This window comes from Corvus kubaryi, unplaced genomic scaffold (assembly GCF_017639235.1).
Source record: "Corvus kubaryi isolate FWS band 111438036 unplaced genomic scaffold, C.kubaryi_AGA036_p1.0 37398, whole genome shotgun sequence".
Classification (NCBI taxonomy): domain Eukaryota; kingdom Metazoa; phylum Chordata; class Aves; order Passeriformes; family Corvidae; genus Corvus; species Corvus kubaryi.
Window position 1 is genome coordinate 53,822,716 of NW_024581137.1, and position 20,142 is coordinate 53,842,857.

Sequence of the window (20,142 nt, forward strand, 5' to 3'; positions counted from 1 at the left end):
TTATTTACTTTATATATTTATTTTAACATAGATCTGATGTAGCTGGTTTTTAAACCTGTGTTTTGGAGCAGGCTGGTGTTACAATATTAATAAAATGATGGTGAATTTCAGTATTAAAGGAGATATGTAAATGCAGTCTGTTGTTATCTAAAATAATTAGGTTAAATGCCCTTTACATAGCATTTCCCTGACCAGATTACTGGATGTGCTAATCTTGACACCCTTTAAAATAAATGGAAGAGAGTGCCTGGGACTTGTGAACTCTCCAGACAGATTCTATGAACTGCCTGGATACATTTAAGCCACAAAACCCAGCCTGATCTGGTCAGTCCTCTACTAAATTTGATCACGCACAAATATTGGAAGGCAAAAATCTTCATTGGCCAAATGACAAAAATCAGCATTTAAAAACCAAACAAACAACTCTTTATGGCAGAAATTATTATTAAAAAAGCCTAACACTTTAGAAGCTGCAGAGCATTTTGGAGCATGCTCTTGGAGTATCTCACCTTGGAAATCAAAAGACTAATGACAACAAGGGATTCTGAGTGTGTGTTTGGAGCATTATAGTACCCGAGAAATGAAGTGCATCCAGTAAAACACGACTGCAAGCAGCCAGAGCAACATGGTGAGAAGGTGGGGTGATGTTCAATAAGAGAAAAGAAGGTTTTTCACCTCAGCATTGGAGTGAAATATGCAGGCTCTTACCTTCAGGGAAGCAATCTTCAGGCTCCATCAGCTCCTCAGCAAACTCGGGGATCTGCTCCAGCAGTTCTGCAGGATTTGTCAAATCCACTGTGCTGCCTTCAGAAAGACTGATTTCATCAAGCTTGTTGTCAACAAGAGCAAAGATGAAGAAAACAAATTCATCAGTCACCCTGAAGGAAGTAGCTGAGTTTTTATTCCACTGACCAACACCCCAGCTGAAGCCACCACAACAGAGACATTGCCATGCACTTCCCACAGTGCCACTCCTTGGTGACAGCTCTGCCTACCCTGAGACCAGGGGTTGACCCATCAACAACAACAAGTTAACATACAGAACTTCCTTTTTGTAACAAAAGAGAAGCAAACCACAGAAAGAGTGAACAGCTGTTGAATATTAATCATGGAATCCTAGAAGGGTTTGCGTTGGATGGGACCTTCAAGATCATCCAGTTCCAGCCCCCCTGCCATGGGCAGGGACACCTTCCACTAGACCAGGTTGCTCTGGTTAATGGTAGCTGGAACCTTGGAATGATGGACTTTATCTGTTTGACATCTTGAAGGCTCATACCTTTGGGTGAGGGGTACCAGAAGTGGGACCTATCTCCTGAAATTCTGAAGGATGAATCGGATGACCTGCCTTGGGTTCCTCTCTGTGGGGCCTCATTCCCACCCACAGCTGGTGGGTGAAATCTGCACCTGCTCAGTCAGGATCATGCTCTGCTCCTGCTGACACAAGCTCTCCTCTGGGAGGAGCAGAAATCTCTGTCACCAGCATCCAGTCACAGGAAGCTACAGGTACAAATATGTGAGAAGGCTCTTCCTCCTGTCTCAGCCCGTGCCTGGCTTGTTCTCACCACATGACATGGCCCCTTGCCTTTCTGGCACACCTTTCTGATCTCCAGGTGACATAGGAGGGACACGTGGCTTTTGGAAGTGTCTCAAGGGCCCTACCACTTGCCTGAAATATCTGACACCATCATCTTAGGTGCATTGTTTAAATTCAGCGTTTCTTAGATCCTCCTCTGCAAAAAGGGGCAAGAAGATTCCCACTCCCTGAAGCATTGGTTGTCTCATCTATTTAGAGCAGGAACTCTCAAGAAGATCTTGGTAAAAAAAATTCTGGGGAATATATTATTTTCAAAATCTGTTTTGAAGGCTGACCTCACTGTTAGAAGACATAAGATATATGATTAAATAAGTCACCCAAATATGAAACAGAAATTTCATTTCAGGTTAAGCTTTCTTCTAGCAGAATCAAGACACTTTCTTTAGAAGAAAATAGGAAATGTTTCTCCCCTATTTTATTTTGCTAGGTAAAATAAAGCGTTTAAATTTTGTGTTAATCCAAAACTAAATTTTACTTGATTTACTTGTAAATTTTACAAGCTAAATAGCTTGGCCACTGAAGTGAAAGACCTGATATTTTCCCAGTCCTGCTCACAGTTTGTTTCTGATTGTATTAGAGAATTATCTGGTGTAAGTGGGCCACACCAAAGCTCGTGTCTTCTGTGGGTCAAGGCAATGACAAATTGCTCCAAGCAGGGGAGGTGTGTTATTTGTGAACTGGTTTACTCTGTTCTCTGAGTACCCACTTAAAAGTTTTTGTGCTTTATCCTGCAATAGTATTGCCTTCATTTAAAAAAATGAGGACAGTAATACTTACCCACGCTTTTAAACAACCTGTGAGATAGTTATATGAGAGATGGCACGTACAGATAAAGTATTATTTTCATAAGCATGATGGTGATGGAGTTAGAGGCTAGGCACAGCTTTATATATTTATTATTAATGTGAAAATGGGCCCTCTGTTTTCCAGTATACACAGTCAATGCAAAATTTATAGCTGAATTCAGAGAAATGCTGAACCTGGGGTAAAATGGGCAAGACTGAACATTCCAGCAGCGCTTGCAAGCGGGGGTGGAAGCTACATGTTTGCAATTAGCTGCAGCATCCAGAAGGTCATAGTCTTGGCTAGGGCTTTTAATGCTCTACTCAAAAGATCTGCAAACAATTGAGAAGAGACCTTTTAAAAAGAGAGTCAGAACAGAAAGAACAGAACAGGTCCAGGAGATGGATAAAGCTTCTGAAAATTCATAATCAGAATGCAGCTGTCATATATAGAGCCCATTTCCTACGGACTCACAACAGTGTATGATGGAGGAAAAAAATGTCATACCAAATTTTATCACAGTCAGAACTTTATGATGCTATTCATTAAGGAATGCATTTAGTCATTATCTGTTCTGTTATGAAGATGTCAAAACAGAGATCACTGAAATAGTCCTAAATCATATGCAGCTGTAGGATGTAGAAAATAGGGGTTCCAATGAGAAGAGAAGCTTTGTTGGATATAATTCTTACCAACAGCCAGAAATCAAAGAAAATTGTGAGAGCAATGTCAGCTTGATAACATTTTCAACTAGAGAGCTGGATTTAGCAGAGACAGGTTAGGAAATTCACAGAACAAAATACAATGAAATTATCATAGACTATTTAGTTATTTATCAGGAGAAGTTTCCAGGAAATATTAGAATCTGTCAGTGTCAAAGGGAGGGGGGGAACATGCAAGGCAAACAGACAGGTTTTCTTCTGAAAAGCCTTCAAAGAAGAAGAGACAACGAACATGGATTCAGAAAACAGTAGATTACGGTTTGAGGGTCTGAAGAGGGACTAGAAAAAGGAACCAAACATATGAGAGAGAAGGGAAAGATTAGGGATGATTCTAGGAAATAAGCAAAGGTTACTCTTTGCCAGAAAGGTTAAAGGGATTAAGAAGGTTTTCATGAACTCAGGGAAGAAAAGAATTAGGGACACAAGAGCAACTGATGAGGGGAATATAGCTAATCAAAATTCAGTTGTCTAAGAAAATGACCACTTCTTAAAATAATCCAACAAGGGGATCAATAATAAGAAGGGGGAGAGCCTGTTAGAATTAAACTAAATGTAAGTAGGGAAATATCTAGAAAGCCTATATACATATACAAACCAGCAGATCCAGGCAAGGCAGGTTGCAGAGCATAAAGGGATCCAATACGCCCAGTTAACACATCATTAGCAATGAATAGTGAATGCTCATGGAAAACTGGAAACGGCCCAGGAGAGCAGCAATAAGTAAATACAACACTGAGCTGAGAGGGAAGGAAAAGGGAATAATCATGGGAATCACAGATCACTAAACACTTGCTGTAGCCCGTGATTAAAGTAAATTAAATAAAGACGCAGAGGAGAAAAGGAGACTGCTTACTCAGAGTGAAATGTCATAGACATAAAGGCAGTGAGGTGGTTCTCCTCTGTGCTAAGAGAACTCTGCACAAACAGGGGGAAGAGAGGTCAAAAGAAGGCAAAAAAGACAAATACAGAATCTCCTCTTTCTTGGAAAAGGTGAGTGGAGGAAGTGTTCCAGGCAGAGGCAGTGGGATCATCAGAAACCCCTTTGGGAGATCTTCCCCTTGTGCATAAATTCTTGTTGCAGAAGGCAGTTTTTAAAGTGTCTGTTGTGGAGTGGCTGTTTCAAGTACCCGGACAGGGCTTCCACACCCACTGCTTGTGCCTGTAATAGCAACAAATTGATCTGAAAGCGTTTTTCAAAAAGCCTTTAGCAGTGAGATGCTGAAATCTCATTGAAAGTTGATGTTTGCTCAAGGCTTAGCCCTCTTACCTCCCTTCTTCTCTGCCTCACCTCTGAAAAATCACAGCCTTAATCTATCAAATTGACATATGATATATAAACCTTAAGAAAACAGTTGGATGTCTATTATAGAAAAGCCTACTTTCAAAATAAATTGTAATTGGCTCGGGTTCACCCATTGCTGTGAGGAGAAAAGCCATTCTAAGGACCCAAATATAGCACAAACTTTCTCTTCAGAGGAGGAAATCTGTAGGGATTAGGGTCAGCATTATCTTCACTAAAGATACAGAAGAGGTCCTGACCGATATAATCCTCATGTTAGCTGATAATATTAAATTGGAGAGAGTATTGAAATTGAGGAAGCAGAATGAAAAAGAGGAGGGTAACATGGAGATAATATAGGAAAATGGGACATGATTCAAAAAAGTAAAAATGGGACAGTTAAGGGAAAATTTCAATGGACATTTTGGAAACCTGGAGTAATATTAAAAAAATGAGATGCGATTTTGCAGTGGAACACAACGATGTAGAAAACCTTATGAAAGCATCATGTCTAGAAAACGAGATATTATTTCTTCTTTTGCAGTTCTGTAGAAATTGTATTTGGAATATTGCACTTGCTTCTTTGAAAAAGAACTCCAAAAAGGAACCATTGAGGGAGGTGCAAAGAAAGAGGTAAAAAAAGTCAGATAAAGGGCACAGAGATATTAATTTACAAGAAGTAATGAAATGAAAGAACAATAGTGTGTGACTTCAAGGGGTGAGCCCCCAACAACAGGAAGCAAGCAACTGTATATTAAAGTAAGTGATATTAATTCATACAAAGAGACTGATGGATAAAATTGGTAAAGACAGTAGTGAAATGGCACTTTGAAAGGCAAAAAAAAAATAAGGTGAAAAAGGCTGTTATTTAAGGAGGTATGAGATACTTTTTAGCAAGTGAATTATTCCTGCTGGTAAATGAAGAAATCTAAGTTCCCTGATCCATTTAAAGCCAGATTCCACAGAGTTGTACAAAATATTTTATGGGTCAGCATTTTGGCAGAGAAAGCAACCAGTTTGTACTCTGAAGTCTTCTCTGCCTGTGACACCAATGATTTTATTTCTATGGTGCCTTTCTCATGATTTATATAGAATGAATTTTTAATCATATAATGTACCCTCTACTGACACCAACAGTATTTTACTCAGAACGTGTCCATTGTTTCCTGTTACTGACAATCACTGAAAGCCCTGCCTCTTGGGCATACCAAAATTTGTTACTCCCTTGCAGTTGTTGGCTTTATTTGGCCAGTTGCAACTTCTTGGGACATTCATCAAAAATATGACGAGCATGTCCTTGTGTGCCGGCACAAAGATTACTCCTGCATAGGGGGACCGTGAGTATGCAATGTCCACACGAGATCTGGCCTTCAAAAATAGCATCCTTTGGGCTTTGCTCTTTTATGTTGGCATTCATAGCCTCATGTGAACTTCCGTTTGATTTCAAGTCATCCCTGGATTATTGCCATATTCCTCCACCTCTTTCTAAGCAGCTGCAAATAGAATCACAATTATACTCTGCTATAGAGAGGTGACATTTGTGTCTCAGGACCATTTGAAAGTTGAGGGAGGAAATGGGGATTATTTCTTTATCACGATGTTGCTGTATATATCAAGGCTAGAATGTTCCTGACTTACCATGACATTTTGTTACAGCACTAAAGAAGGACATAGTTTTCTGGCCTCTCTGTTAGGATCACAGGGTTCATTTGTCTCGAAAAGACATTTGGACATAAAGGATACCTAATCCCCTGAGAGAAAAATGCCTGACATGGTCTCCTAATTCCTCCTAGTTATAATGCTTCTTTACATTGTTTAAAAGTTTTGTGTTTCTTTGCTAAATATATATATTTTTTTTTCCTGAGATCAGGATATCAAATATTTGAGTCTCCTTCCTGTAAATTCAGGATGTTTTCTTTCTGAAGATGAATATGCCAAGAAGTACTCTGGCAAGGACTGCCCTTTAAAGAAACGTTTCATGGCTAGAGGATTTCTGGTTCCTGTGAGTGGAATTTATCTCACCTAAGTGTGCAACCTAAGTGCTCCCTTTATAGTTAATGGAGAGAAATAGGCACTTTTATGAGACTTGACCTAATGTAAATGCTGATTTCAGTTGGAGATGAGACACATTTACGTGCCTACATTGTCTATACAGAGGCCTCAGATGACAAGTTCTGATGTGGGTGTCTACATTTAGCTCAGTGAATTCCACCCCATATGACAAAATGAATCAGCAGGCTTGGAGAAGGGGAGCCCTGGCTCAGTCATGGGTCTGTTTCCTGTTGTCCTGTCAAGATTTCTCCATGGGATTTCTCCTGCTGCGCACAAACTTGCCAGCAGTTTTATAGCAGAACTGGGAGAGGTGTGATGTCTGTGAGTACTGTGCCATCCTTTCCCTTTCACTAATTTTGCCCCACATAACCACCCCGGGTTCAAATCTCAAGGAGCTGTGGAGTTCTCCAAACTCCCAGGACATCCCAAGCCTTCGTTTCCTGATTTCAAAGAAAGGAATTCACCACTCTCTAATAATACAGGCAATGTTATGTCAATAAAATACTAAATCTGAAGGGAAAGAACCCCCAACAAGCCAGCAAGGAGGGTACAGGGAATTACACAGCCTGGAGTCACTCAGTGTACAGTACAAACACATTATTTTTGATATTTATGTTTATAAGGACAACATAATCCTACAAATTGAAAATAAATGTTAATGTATACACATCAAGAAACAATGAGTGAGATGCAGTTTGGCCAAATCAACTGAATAATACCAAGGCTTGCTCTTTAGTTAGTACTTTCACATCAGCTACTTAAATTGTTGCACCTTTCTTGGGTGTGTGTGTTAACAGGAAAAGAAATGTTAATCTGTGACAGAGAGCAGATGCCCTCCAGTGAACCCAACATTCAGGTCTGCCAAGTCAGCAGATGTGATTCCTAGAGCTGCTTTTCAGTGGGAAATCACACACATTTTCTCCTAAAATGAGACAGTAACATTATAGATGATTTTGTGGTTGGTTTTTTTTTTTTGTTTTCCCCAAAAGCCTGTTACAATTCCATCTTAATTTATAATGCACATTTTCCAAGCTTTCCAATTATTCTTATAACAACAAAATCCTCTTCTTTACTAAGACCATAATACCTACCACACACTGTTGCTTTCCTACTCCTCAACAAACGTGTTTTGACAAGCCATAAACCCCACATGAACCAGTGGCATGCATTATGGAGCTGGTGCAATGAATTTCATGCAGTATCATGTAGGAAAGTTGTTTGTGTTACCTCTTTTTGCCCTACTGGAGGTGGTGGCTCAGCCTTCAACTGCTTATCCACGTGCAACTCACTTAACTCTTCATAAATCTCAGAGTTCTGACTCCGGACGCCTGGGCTTTGGCATCGCTGCCCCCTCAGCTGCAGCTGCTTTTCCTGCTGGAAATAATCCTAGATGGGTTTATTTTCTTTCTCTTTGATAGCATGCTTATTTCTTAAGGAGAACTCTTCAGCTAGAAGAGAAAACAGCCTGGACTATTCTTGTCAGGGGACAACATCTTAAGGAAAATGGCAAGAAATGAGACAACACAAGCTTACGTTGCAAATTTTGAGCTTCAGCAACTTGGATATGCCAAGATACCTGGCTATAGAAAATGGACATACAAATAGACCAACTTTTTTCTAAGCTGTTGTTGCTGAGGCAGGAGGAAATTCCCTTGCAATCTCCATTTTGAGTCTGGTTTTGAGACACAAACTTCCTCCAGTGACCTGAGGCGCAGAGAGAGGTGGCTGCCAAATAACCAAGGGGTGTACTCCAAAAATTCACAATCAGATGGTGACACTCAACATAAAAGCTGGAGAAAGGCACGAGCACAAAATCCAATACGGTTCTACAAGCCTGCTTGAAACAGTGTGAAAAATCCCCACACCCACAGAAGAAACGATACACACTGAAGGGGAAGAAAATGCAAAGTTCACTGGAAAAGATAAAAGGTGTTTGAAAATAGACATGGAAAAACTACAGGTAAACATACAAATGTATGAGGCTGCTATTCAGCAAAACACTTAAGGCTACTTTGCACCCACTGAAGCCAACAGGGCTCAACCGCAGGTTGAAAGGAGAGCACACTCTGAAGCACTTCCCTGAAAGGGTACGGACTCTGGAAGCAGAGCAATAATTTTTCCTTTCAGTAAACACATTTGACTAGACCTAGTGCTGGCTAGTATGTGTGGTGCCATTAAATCCAGCCGCTTCTTCCCGGGGTGGTGATTATTGCTGCTGAGCTCTCAAGAAGTTCTCCCAGAACTAATGGCAGAGGAAAGGATGTTTGCAGGGTTGGTCTCTCCCTCTGGAGGCCCAGGTTCTCTGTTTGTGTGGCTTTATTGATCCACCTAAGGCGGGGATTTCACTGAAAACTCCACAGCTCATCACAGCACTACCACTGTTCATGCCATTACTGATGCAGCTACTATAATATTAATAAAACTCCAGCTGGATTCAAAGGGTTGTGCTGAATTGCTTACAGAGGGACTTCCATGCTGAGAAAAAAATTACAAGCATAACCGGATTTCAGTGGTAATTATTTAAACCTATTTATCTTTCACTTGTCCAGCTTTTTTTTTTCTTTCCCTTGGCTTGACTGACATTCAGTGTTATTCAGGTATTAAGTGAATTTCCCTTCCCCAGGGAGTCCCAGACTACCTGCCTCAGTTCTAAAGCCACATCACCACAGGAAGTCCCTCAAGAGGTACCCAGAGCAGAAAAACACTTTATTCCAAATGTAACTATCTGAAAGACCAAACGACACAAAGAAAGCAGTTGGTTAAGCAAATTGCTCTCTGTATAAATACTTTCGGACTGACAGGTTTGAGCCAGTCCTTTCAAACATTGTCATATGTCTCTGGGAAATTATTTTTTAAATCACATTACTTGTTTCCTGCTTCAGAGGGCATGTGGTCTAAAATATATTCTAACTTTAATAAACCAAATGATGCATGTCCAAACCTATAGCCTCTGCATGGGAAGGTACTACATATAATTTCTAGTTACAGGTTAGCACTGATCTTCACAGGCCAATAATCATTGAGTTCCAGGTCTGTCTCTGACAAAAAGTAACACTTTTTAAGGCTTTCAGTATTCTTTATCTCTGGAAAAAGTGTAATATTCAGGGGAGAAGGCACAGTGTGCACAGGTAAGGCACTCAGCCATAAAATGTCCTTTTTTTTTAATGCAATGTGCATACAACTTAGTACCAAGTAATTTTAATGGCATGATATTGGTTATAGCACTGGAACAACAGAAACAATTGTTTCATATTGAAAGGGCAATGCAATCTGAGGTGACGTCTCAAGTTCATTTATGCAGAAAGGTTGTGCACTCATATTCATTAGAAACTGTGCACTGTAAGAGGACAGACTCTGTAACTCAGCTGATCTGACGAATATTCAAGTTGTTAAGCAAATTATTGTGTTAAGCTAGAGTCAAATGCCAAATTTACACCAATTCTCTATTTACTAATCCCTCTGTGTGGTACCAGGACTTAGCAACGCTTTCCTAGAGACTAAACTCCAGGAAACGTGGACCTGGCTTCTTCCCAGAAATCACACTTGCACCAAGTATCCAATTAGTTAATGTTAATTAAAACTGATGAAATATATCCTGGAAAATTATTCAATGTGGGCATCATGCACAGGTGCTCAGACAACGATTTGGTTCATCAACATGTGTTTTCAGACTTGTCTTCTAAATTTATGAGGTGGGAGAAAATGAGTAAGATAAACAGACCATTCAAAAGAATCTGGTTGTGAAGACTGATCCCAAAAGGAGTGTTAGGGAATCAATTGAGTTTTTGCAAATACCAATGACAGCCCTGGTAAACCATTCTCATAGGATGCAACAGTCTCACTTCCAGCGCACAGCACCTGAAAATCAGCAGAGACCTGTCTGGGGAAAGGTGCCTTTGGCTTATATTGTTTAACTTCGGGCTGTTTGCTTTTGTCCTGATTCCAGATGATTTGTTCTTCTGGCAGCAACAGCAGCAGGTCTATCTCCTGTAAAGCTTCCTACCGTGGGTGGTTTACATAATTTATTTTTAATTTTTGTATCAAGAGCCACGTTGCCAAGGCAATACACATTACGTTAATATTTATCAATTCAGTTGCTTTCTTCATTTGTAAAGTAAAAACATTGAGTGGAACTAAAACTTTGTGCATGCAGAGGAAGGGTTGGGAACCCAGGACTGAACTCAGCATAAACCAAACTTTGCTCACCTCTGCTCTGACATGGGCCCTAAAAAGAGGTGCTCTGCCAACACCATACCAGTGACTAGCACATGGAGGAGGGTGGACACTGTGTTGTCCCCTTACATGCTGCAGGTCAGTTGCAGCACCAGGAAAACAGCAACCAGATTGGAAACAGAGCATAATCTGGGTGACACCTCAAGTGCGCTGGTGCATGGACCCACATACTTGTTTGCTGACACAAACAAATGCAAAGGCTCCACACTGCGTTGTGTCTCTGAAAAGCACAGATCAGCTAATTGTTCCGGGCTCAAATGGGGATTAGTGCAAATGCCGCTCCTCTGGAAAGAGGACTTGCTGTTGGCAAAACAAGGCAAATACCTGTCATCAGCATGGATTCACTTTATTCCTTCCCCATGGAAATATAATTTTTCCATTCTGTGCAAACAAATTTAGAAAGAGGATGTCAGGACTTGCCTTTCGGATGGCGATCGGTTCAAATGGGTTCTCCTCACTCCCTAGACCATGACCCTAACTTGTGACATTTGTTCCCTAATTTTCTGGCCATGGCTGTTGTGAGAAAGAAGATGTGCAAATCCTTTGATAGCAGGAGGCTTCCTGTCCCAAGCAGGTGGGGAGGAAAGAAATGGGAATTGGCTCTGGGGCCCTCCTCCCTTGCCATTGTCACTGCAGCGCCAGCAAGCAAAAATGATGTGGCAGGATGAAGTTAATTCTTTCATTATTTTATGAGAAGGATAAGGCTTTTCCCTTTCTCTGGTGAGATGGTGCAAATGCAAACTGCCTTTTACTCTTGTCACAATGCAATGGGAAGCTCCACTGCCATGTGTGTCCTCCACTCCCCACCATACTCACATATCCAGCTGCCTCTTTGAAGACCACTTTTGAGACACCAATGGGAATTCAGGGGTGTCTGAATTCTTCAGTCACTTTCTAAGAATGAGCTGGTCAGGACATTTCCAGGTACAGACTCAGGAGCGGAGGCTTGTCCTGGTCCCCCACATACATGCCTGCACACACTGGGCCATCCCAGTGGGATCCTCCTTTACCACAGATGTGGCCCATCCAAGGAAGCAGCAGGATGCTGACAACAGAAGAATCTCTGCTTTAGCCATTCATAAATGAGTGACACTATGACATTGAGTCTCCTCAAGAAATCCAGAGCTCCTTTAACAGATGACAACATATTTTAACCTGCAGAGTTTCCTATACCCAAACTTTGGACACCATAAGGGGAGTCTGCAGAGCTTTTCATGTATAGTAAACCCAGTTTAGCAGTGTGACAGGCATTGTTACAAGAGGGTTGTTTACTCTGTAAAATGATTGTTGATGTTTGTGTTCCTCCTTGCAGACAGCTATGGATTTCACAAAATTGCCATGCCTGGTAGCAATTGGCACCCTTTCTCAGCAACAGTTTGCATCTAGTAACTGGCATCCTTCCTGTGCAAAGAAGCCAAGGAGTAAATGATGGTGAAAACTGAACTGTTTACATACTACCTCTACATAAGTGGAGAAGCAAGCAGATTGCAGAGCTGCTGAAACACAGCGAGCTTGCATTTCTGCCTTGGTAGCGCTTGTTTCGTGTGTAAAGTAAACAGGAGACTGCAGTCTGCAGAGCTGTCGGGCTGACAACCCTCAGATATGCTGAACTCAGTCTTTCTGAAAAGCCTTGAAAAATCTGAGCTGAAACGGGAGAGAAATAAATAACCACAAACCAGAGAAATGAATCATTGGTTCTTATTACCAGAACAGATCATTTATGATCCTGGTTCTCCTCTTTCACAAATAAATGTAAATCCTTGTAGCACCAACAAAATCAGTGGATTTATCTTTCTGCGTGAAGAAAGATCACCAAATAAATCAGGAAAATTCCTGTACTTCCTTAATATGAGCGGGAGAGGATTAGTATCACTTTTTCTGCTAGGAATAAAAGAGGCCTGGAATGCAGCTGTCAATTTTAAATGTGCACATTTAAGAATCTCTCTAACCTGCTTTGAAGAATTGCTTCTGAATGCAGAGTTGCCACTACTCAGTTTAATGGGAAATCACAGGAAAACCTGGAGCAATATCACACCACAGCACAGGATTATAGCTGAGACACAAAAAGAACTTGTCCTACACTGTGCTCCTCTACAAGGGCCTTTTATTAGCAGACTACAACATTCGCAATACCGATGTAAAGCCTGTCAAGTCCTACCTTAAGGCTGGCACACATGTATAATTTAAGACCTGCAAATTCTTCATAGAGGGGACAAAGCCAGGAAAGTCTAAACCTGATTACTTGAGACTGGTCATTCCCACTCTCCATCCTATGCCACCTGGTCCATCATTCCACTTCAGCAGGAGCAGCCAGACATCACAGATCAGTAGGCTGATTTTTGTTCAGTTTTGCAGCCTTTATCCACCCCTCCCTGTCACTTCTCTTGCCATTCATCTATGCAATAGCCAGAAACAAAATGGTGCAAAGGGAGTAGTAAAACATCGGAATTAGAAGGTGCTGCTCTCATTTGCTGTGTGCACATTTCCATGTGCACTTTTTTTTTCACTTTCTCGATGACTCAGCCTTTATAGGAACCACGTTTATAAAAATCCAAAGCACTAACACATGCATAAGAGCCACATGGGCAAAGCAGATTAAACACAATAGTCTCTGAGGTCAGAAAGAGCAGAGTTTGCTACCTAGCTCCTGGGGAGATGATGTCCCCAACCTGGATGTCTGTAGGTCCCAGGTGATTTTCCATCTGTGCTGTCACCTGTCAGAGTTAAGGCCGTGGAAGTCTGAAGTTACACCTATGTAAGTTTGATGCCATGAAGATTTTTGCCTTTTCTTTTATATCCCTGTTATACCTTTTTACAACTTCTGTATTCTTAGTGCTTTTTCCCTACATTCTTGTCAAGCTGAGACTAAACATTTTAGAAGCTTTGTAGGTAGGGATCAGTGTGCCCCAGACCCCAAGGTCCTCTCCAGAACACATTCTGTAAACCAAGATAGAACCATCCAGGGGAAGGCTCCTTGGGGAGGGGGGCTCACTTGAGCCTCTCATTGGGGAATCTTTGATAGATATGCTAATTAGTAACACCTATAATGTTATACCAGATCTTTTGGGGGTGGGCATTGCAGGGTACATTTTGATGCATTTAACCTGGACGTGTGCACCTAAGGATCCTTAAAATAAATACCAAGGTAAAATCCCTTTTCCCCTTCTAACTGTGTATGACTCTTGATTTTAAGACCAGGAAAAGGCATCAAGTTAAACACAGATCTTGACCTCCTGTTTGACCTAAGAAGCACATTTTTCTCCCAAAAGTCACAGGGTATTTGGAAGAAAACTCCAGTACTTGTTCTAGAAAAACAATGCACCTGTGAGTATGTAGCTGGATAAAATTAACAGAATCTGGCCATTACTATTCAGGATGTCTAAGGCTAGGGCTGGCCAGAAACCACAGCTGCTCAGCAGAGGATGTTAACAGCAAAAACTCCCCTGGAACCAGCCTGACCTGGTATTTTCTTCCATTTTGAATTAAGGTGAACTAAAATCTTGCCAAACAAACCTCATCACAGGCACTAACTGCTGGTCTCTGCATGAGTGCTGGATGCCTTTGGAAAACGTCATCCCTCAGAAGCAGCAGTTCACCAGTGCTCCGTCTTGGATTAATCCAAAATATTTTAAGCCTTTGAACTCTGGCTCCAGAGGAGCAAGGCATGTTTTTTCTAATGGCTTCTGCCTTCCCAGTCCTAGATCTTTTACCACACTGAGCAACACACTGCCCATAATAAAACATAAATTCATTATTCCAAGGGTTGACTCTTAAAATCTGTCTAAGAGGGAGAACTTGGCAAAAAAGATGGACTGCCAAAGTTAATTTATCCTGTTATCAATTCAATAGGCTTAAATAGGCAGTGAAAGTGTTTCATAAGTGTTCATTGTTCAGAGTTCAAGCTAATACCTTCTGCTAAATTGCATTTTGAAGTTTAATCACAATCTACTTTATGTTTCTTTTTGGTAATTGGGATCTCTCCACAGTATAATATGAAAAACTCAAACTAATGGGCTCCTCTGATGGAAGTTTAAATTTTGGAAATTTGCCTCGGAGTGCAGTCAGTGAGAGCGCCTGAAATAACCCAGAACCTTTCACCCAAATAAGATGTTAATATTTTGATCATTAAGAAAGTTTCATATTCTTACAGGCAAGAGCAACAAAATAATCACGATTTTAAGTGCTATTTTGGAGTATAATTAATGGGAGCAATTCCACCCGTCCAACACACGCACACACTGCCTCACTTGGCACGAGAGCTGTTGGGGAACTGGCTGCTGCTCTTTTTGTCCAAAATGCTGTATGTCGGCATTCTCTTTACCAAAGGGAGAAACGGCAAGAAATGCTCATTTCTGCTCAGCTTGTTGCTCCAGGGAGGGATATGGATACTGGGAAATGGCATCCAGCAAGCTGTGACTGACGTGCAGTCCGGGGTCTGGGCACTTGTCCAAACGCATGTTGTCAACTCTGCTACGCCTGGTATCGGCTCTTGCAATGCCAGCCTGGCTTTCTTCCCCCCTCCCCTCTTTCTCTCCTCCATCAGCTCCCTCTGTTTCCTGTACCTTAGGCGTTATGCTATGGATAAATATATTTCCCTGCCTCTGAGAACTGAATAAGCACCCTAAAACCTTTTTTTTGTGGTGTGACTGCTCCAGTCACATCAGCAGAGATCTGACAAGGGAGTTTCTGCCCCACTCTACTGCCACGAAATAAACACAAGTGTCTTTCTACATGTAAAAGCCAAGATGAGGACATAGATGCTTTAAATCTGCTGCTGGGATTTACAGTCCTGTTTCTTTTTTCTAATGCCCTTGCTGCTATTCTTCTGAAGACAATAAATCCAAAAATGTTCTCTTTTATTGCCAAAAATAATCAGCTAATAATTGAGTTCTATGCACTTTTCAAGAAATACAAAGCAAAACATACAGCTTAAAAAGTGAGAAATACAGGCAAACTATGTACAGAATAATAATGAAACCTCCCTGCTCTCTTATTTAATGATCAGAAAAAATATTGGCCCAAATAAAGGTGACAAGAAGAATGCTGTAAGATTTACTGTGTGCAGCATGTATGTGCACACGTGGGCTCACTCTCCTCCCAGTGAGAACTGGAGAGTCATCAACAGGATTCAAAGGTATTTTATCCAGCTGCACTGAGAGAGAACATGTCCCACAGACTGGAACTGCAAACAGACAGAATACAAATACTGTTTGAAAAGGGCATTAGGGTTCCTGACAGCAAAGTACATTTCCTGCAGTAAAAGGCTGAAATTAATGTACCCTGTCAAATAAACACATGGCTTCATGGTATCTCTGATTTATAGGTGTTGGAATTATTAGGCACATAAGATAATGTCACAAACAATTTTACAACAAAATCTTTGTGGACTGGCATTTTTATAGCAATTTTCAATAATTTTAGCTACACTTACATCAACCTGGAATAATTCTATTGACTTTTACAGAATCCCTTCAGGTTTAGAAGCAGGTTTGTAATGCACAGGAATTGTACAATAAAATTTCCACTGTAGACAAAGGAAACAGATGTAAGTCTACATGCAGATGGTGAACTTTCTGTTACCTGAGAAATTTCATTCTTGTTTTTTCCCCCTGTCTTACAAATGATGTACCACAGCTAAAATAAACTCACAGGCTCTTTGCAGAAATTAGCTGTAGTCCTTGACTCAGTGCTATGAGAAAGCAAAACCATCATATTCTAATATGATTCTCTTCAATTCTCTTTGATCTCAAAATTATGAATCTCTTACTGGTAGAAACTCGATAGGAAAGCCATCAGAAACAGTTTCACCTTGCCAAATGAAATGAGTTAGTAATTCTGAAGTATATAAGGGGAGGAAGAGAATAACAGCTTGGGATTTTGATCCAGTTCAGAGCAATATAGAAACTGCACCAGTGGAATAGAGACTGAAGGGGCAGCCAGCTCTATGTTTGATGTGTACAGAGGCAGTTACTTATCTGCAGCTGGAAACCTGTTTTCCCTGGGAAATGTGGTTTGGTGAAGTCCAGACAAGGGTATACAAGGCAGGAGAACTGACAATCGAGGAAAAAAACCTGAGAATGATTGAGAGAGCAAAATGTGCTCTGGAGCAAAGAACACCCATCCAGTGTGCAAAATCCAGGTAATGACCAGATCGTGGGTCCTCTGTGCAGACCCAGATCCAAACATCCTGAAAATGACAGCAGAGGTGCTGCTCTGCCCTGGGCAGGTGTGGGAAAATCCCACTGAGAAGTGGAGCTGTGCAGGTGGGAAACTGGGAGAGCCCGAGAGGCAGTGAAAGACACAGCCCTACAGGCAGTGCTCCCTGCCAGGTCAGGGAAAGGTGAGCCCCAGGAGACACAGCAACAACTCTCTGCAGTTTAAGGATTCCTGGAGGTAACAGAATGGGCCAGCCCTCCTCGGGATGGCACAAACTGGCTGTGGGGGGAAGTGGGAGCTGGCCAGGGAGCACAGAAAGACAGCGCTCCCGGGGCGTGCGTGCCTGGAGCCGGGGATGGGGTCGGAAGGCAGGAAGCGCTCGGCGCAGGCAGCGGGCAGGCAGCACTTTCCGAGTGACCCAATTAGCCACTCCGTCGGAACAAATCAATAATGGCATTTCCTGAAGACAAGCAGGCAAGTGCTGCTGGCTCGGCACGGCGCTGCAAGTGAAAGCACAAAGGTGTGATCTCTGCGGAAAGCGGCGCCCGGGCCGGGTTCTGTCACTGCAGAGGGGCTGAGTGTGAGACGTGGCCACGAGCCACAGAGCCACTAGCCACTGCGGCATGGGCTTCTCCCCTCAGTGGCAAGCTGAGTGGCTATAAACAAGAGGTTTGAGTAAGGCAACACGTGTAGCAGCTCAATTGAAGGAAGGGGAGAAAGATGTAACAACTCTGCTGGACTGACTCAAACCACAAGGAAAGGGTAGAGCCATTTCCTTAGGTTGTGCTACTGAAATTTCCTGCCTGTGGGAACCATGGATGGAGAAAAGGATCAGACAGTGAGCCCAGAAACCTGAACCTCATTGAGATTGTGATAAAAGGGACAAGACAGAGTTAATAAAGTGCAGGATGTCGTACTTTGGGGGCTGTCTTAGGACACCCAGCATTACTCATCTGGAACCACCTTTCAGTCCAGGACTCCTCTGGACCAAAAAGTGATGTCACTGTGAAAAAGGCACACACTGTTCTGGGCTGCAGCTGTGGGCCACTTGAAAGGGAAGCAATACTAAAGCAGAAATTTTTGGCGATAAAAGCTTTGCACTTAGATATCTAACGTAAATGGTACAAACCCCTCTGATGTCTGAAACCTTCCATGTAGCTAAATTGCAGGTAAGTTGTTGTAGAATCCATTACATTAATTGGACTGGACTGTATCCACTTAATTGTCCCATCATCTTGCTCTCCCCATAATCCATTTCTTACTCCTTCAGGGGACTGAAAGGTGATGCCACATATGAAAAGATGGTCATAAAGCAATTAAAAGACACTCTATGGAAGATGACAACTTCCACAGTTTAATCATCTAGAAAGCCAAAATGAGAACCCAAAAGAACCTTGAGAAGATGCAGCCAGCACATTACTGTGGTTGCTGCTGAGCTTTTGGGAGCGGTTTTCCGGCTGGGACAACCCATATTCTACATGTCAAAGACAGGGAAAAAATTGAAAGGCAGTTCTTCTTTTTCTCATTATGAGGCTAAAATGATTAAATCCTTAAGAAATCTTGTGGACTAAGAGGGAGAGATTTCCCCAGCACTATGAACAGGTCAAGGAGAAGGAGTTAGATAAAGACACAAACTAAAATGCTGCAGTGACCAGCAGCAACACATATATCACAGAGTAGTGACAGATTAATTTAGCTCAAGACGGTTTTTTCTCAGCCTCACTCCTTGCTTCTTGCACCTGTGCTGACTTTCATTGTTCTGCTTTTCTTTTGGATCCTTTCAGTGTGGGATGTGTGGGCTACAGGTATGCGTCCCCGGGCTCTCCAAGCTGCAGAGCATCTCACTTGCATCTCAGCAATCAAAGGAGATTTGGGAGCCATCAGGTGGGCTCACTCCTTCAAAACACTCTCAATGACGGGGCCACAAATTGGTAGCTTTCAGGAAGACGGCTGCTGCCAGTGCAAGCTTTGATAATAGAAATGGCAGCTGAAATTTAAACTTAGACATTTCTATTACTCAGAGGAAAATGTGCAGTCACAGAAGGTTTTCTCATCATCTGAAATTTCAAGCTGCCGTGTGCAATGCTCTGGGGCCCATTTCTCATAGCCACAATGGCTTATTTTAGAGTAGTTTTGTGACTTTCTGGGAAGAGCCTGGCATACAGGAGCTGTAAGCTGAGCTGATCATTACCCTAAAACACCCTATTGCGATCAATAACTTTGTGGTTCTGCCTGAGACCAGCATCCCTTTATGCTCTCTCTTTTAGACTGGACAAGTCAGACTGTTGGGAGCACAGAATATCTGTTCTGGGCTCTTCAACGGACAGAGAATGTGTAAAGGGTGTGTAAGAATCGTGTAGATTTACTAGCTGTGCACTTCAGAGGCATTCATCCGCATTATCCCTTTTTATGCATCTCCTGTCACCTCCTCTTCTACTCTCTTGCACCAAAATCCACATGCAGGAGGAGGAAGATACGTTCTGGCAATGTTGCCAAAGGCTCCTCAATTCCAGGTCAGCCAACAACTTTGAAGGGAAGCAGGGTACACTATCTTCTCCTGAAAAGTAAATGTACATACACATTCCCTTTGTACATACTAAAATATTTAAATATGTAAAAATATGGATTGTAATTAGGGGAAAGTTGGAATAGATTTGAATGTTTAGCATACCCTTGGTATTTCTTGTTTGGTTTCTGTGTGATGCCCTCCACACAAAATGATACTTCACCCTAATTGTGCCCTCTCAGTGCAATCATGTAAATTTTTCTCTTGTTCATGTTGTTCTTCCTTTGGGAGCTCTAATCTGGTTATCCTGGACATCCTGGAGGGGAGGAGGTAAGGACACATGTGGAGTTGGGGCTTGCAAGATCAAAGCTTCTGGCAGTGAGTGAGGAAGTTTATTCCCCAGAGTCCCACAGGTATGTCCTTGATAAAAGGGTCAGCCCACTGTAATTTCCACAGCTCAATATCCAGGGAACTGGGATTTCATATCTGCCTTCAGATACAATAATTTCTTCCGCAGTAATCCACATGTTGATCAAGAGAACTTTTCTCTGACTCCAGAGATCATACATCTTTGGAATGGGCACCAGTAAAAACGACAGATCTTTGAATTTGTTGGCATCTGCTTTCTCATGGCTCTGCTCCTTTTGGAGACATTTACAGCTGTGCAAATTTATTAGGGTTTTGCAGAAAAGCAAATGCAAAGCTCATCACACAATTATCATTTCTGCTGTTAAGCTTCTTCCTATTTTTGTTTATTTATTATGCCAATGTATTTCGAGTTTTTGAGTTGGAACGCCCTTGTACACGCACATTTTCC

At 41.8% G+C, this 20,142-nt stretch overlaps 1 protein-coding gene across 8 annotated transcripts in view; it reads right to left on the bottom strand.

Moving 5' to 3' along the window:
* Window positions 1-20,142, bottom strand: part of LOC121671600 (sodium channel protein type 5 subunit alpha-like) — a 215,225-nt gene that overhangs the window by 50,768 nt on the left and 144,315 nt on the right. For 6 of the 8 annotated variants that reach the window (XM_042043575.1, XM_042043571.1, XM_042043572.1 and 3 more), the window contains 2 exons: window positions 7,658-7,804; window positions 709-829 (listed from right to left, as the gene is read on the bottom strand). In XM_042043575.1, the coding sequence (XP_041899509.1) occupies window positions 709-829; window positions 7,658-7,804 (268 nt within the window). The remainder of the gene's footprint in view (window positions 1-708; window positions 830-7,657; window positions 7,805-20,142) is intronic. The other 2 variants (XM_042043573.1, XM_042043574.1) reach the window with 2 other exon arrangements.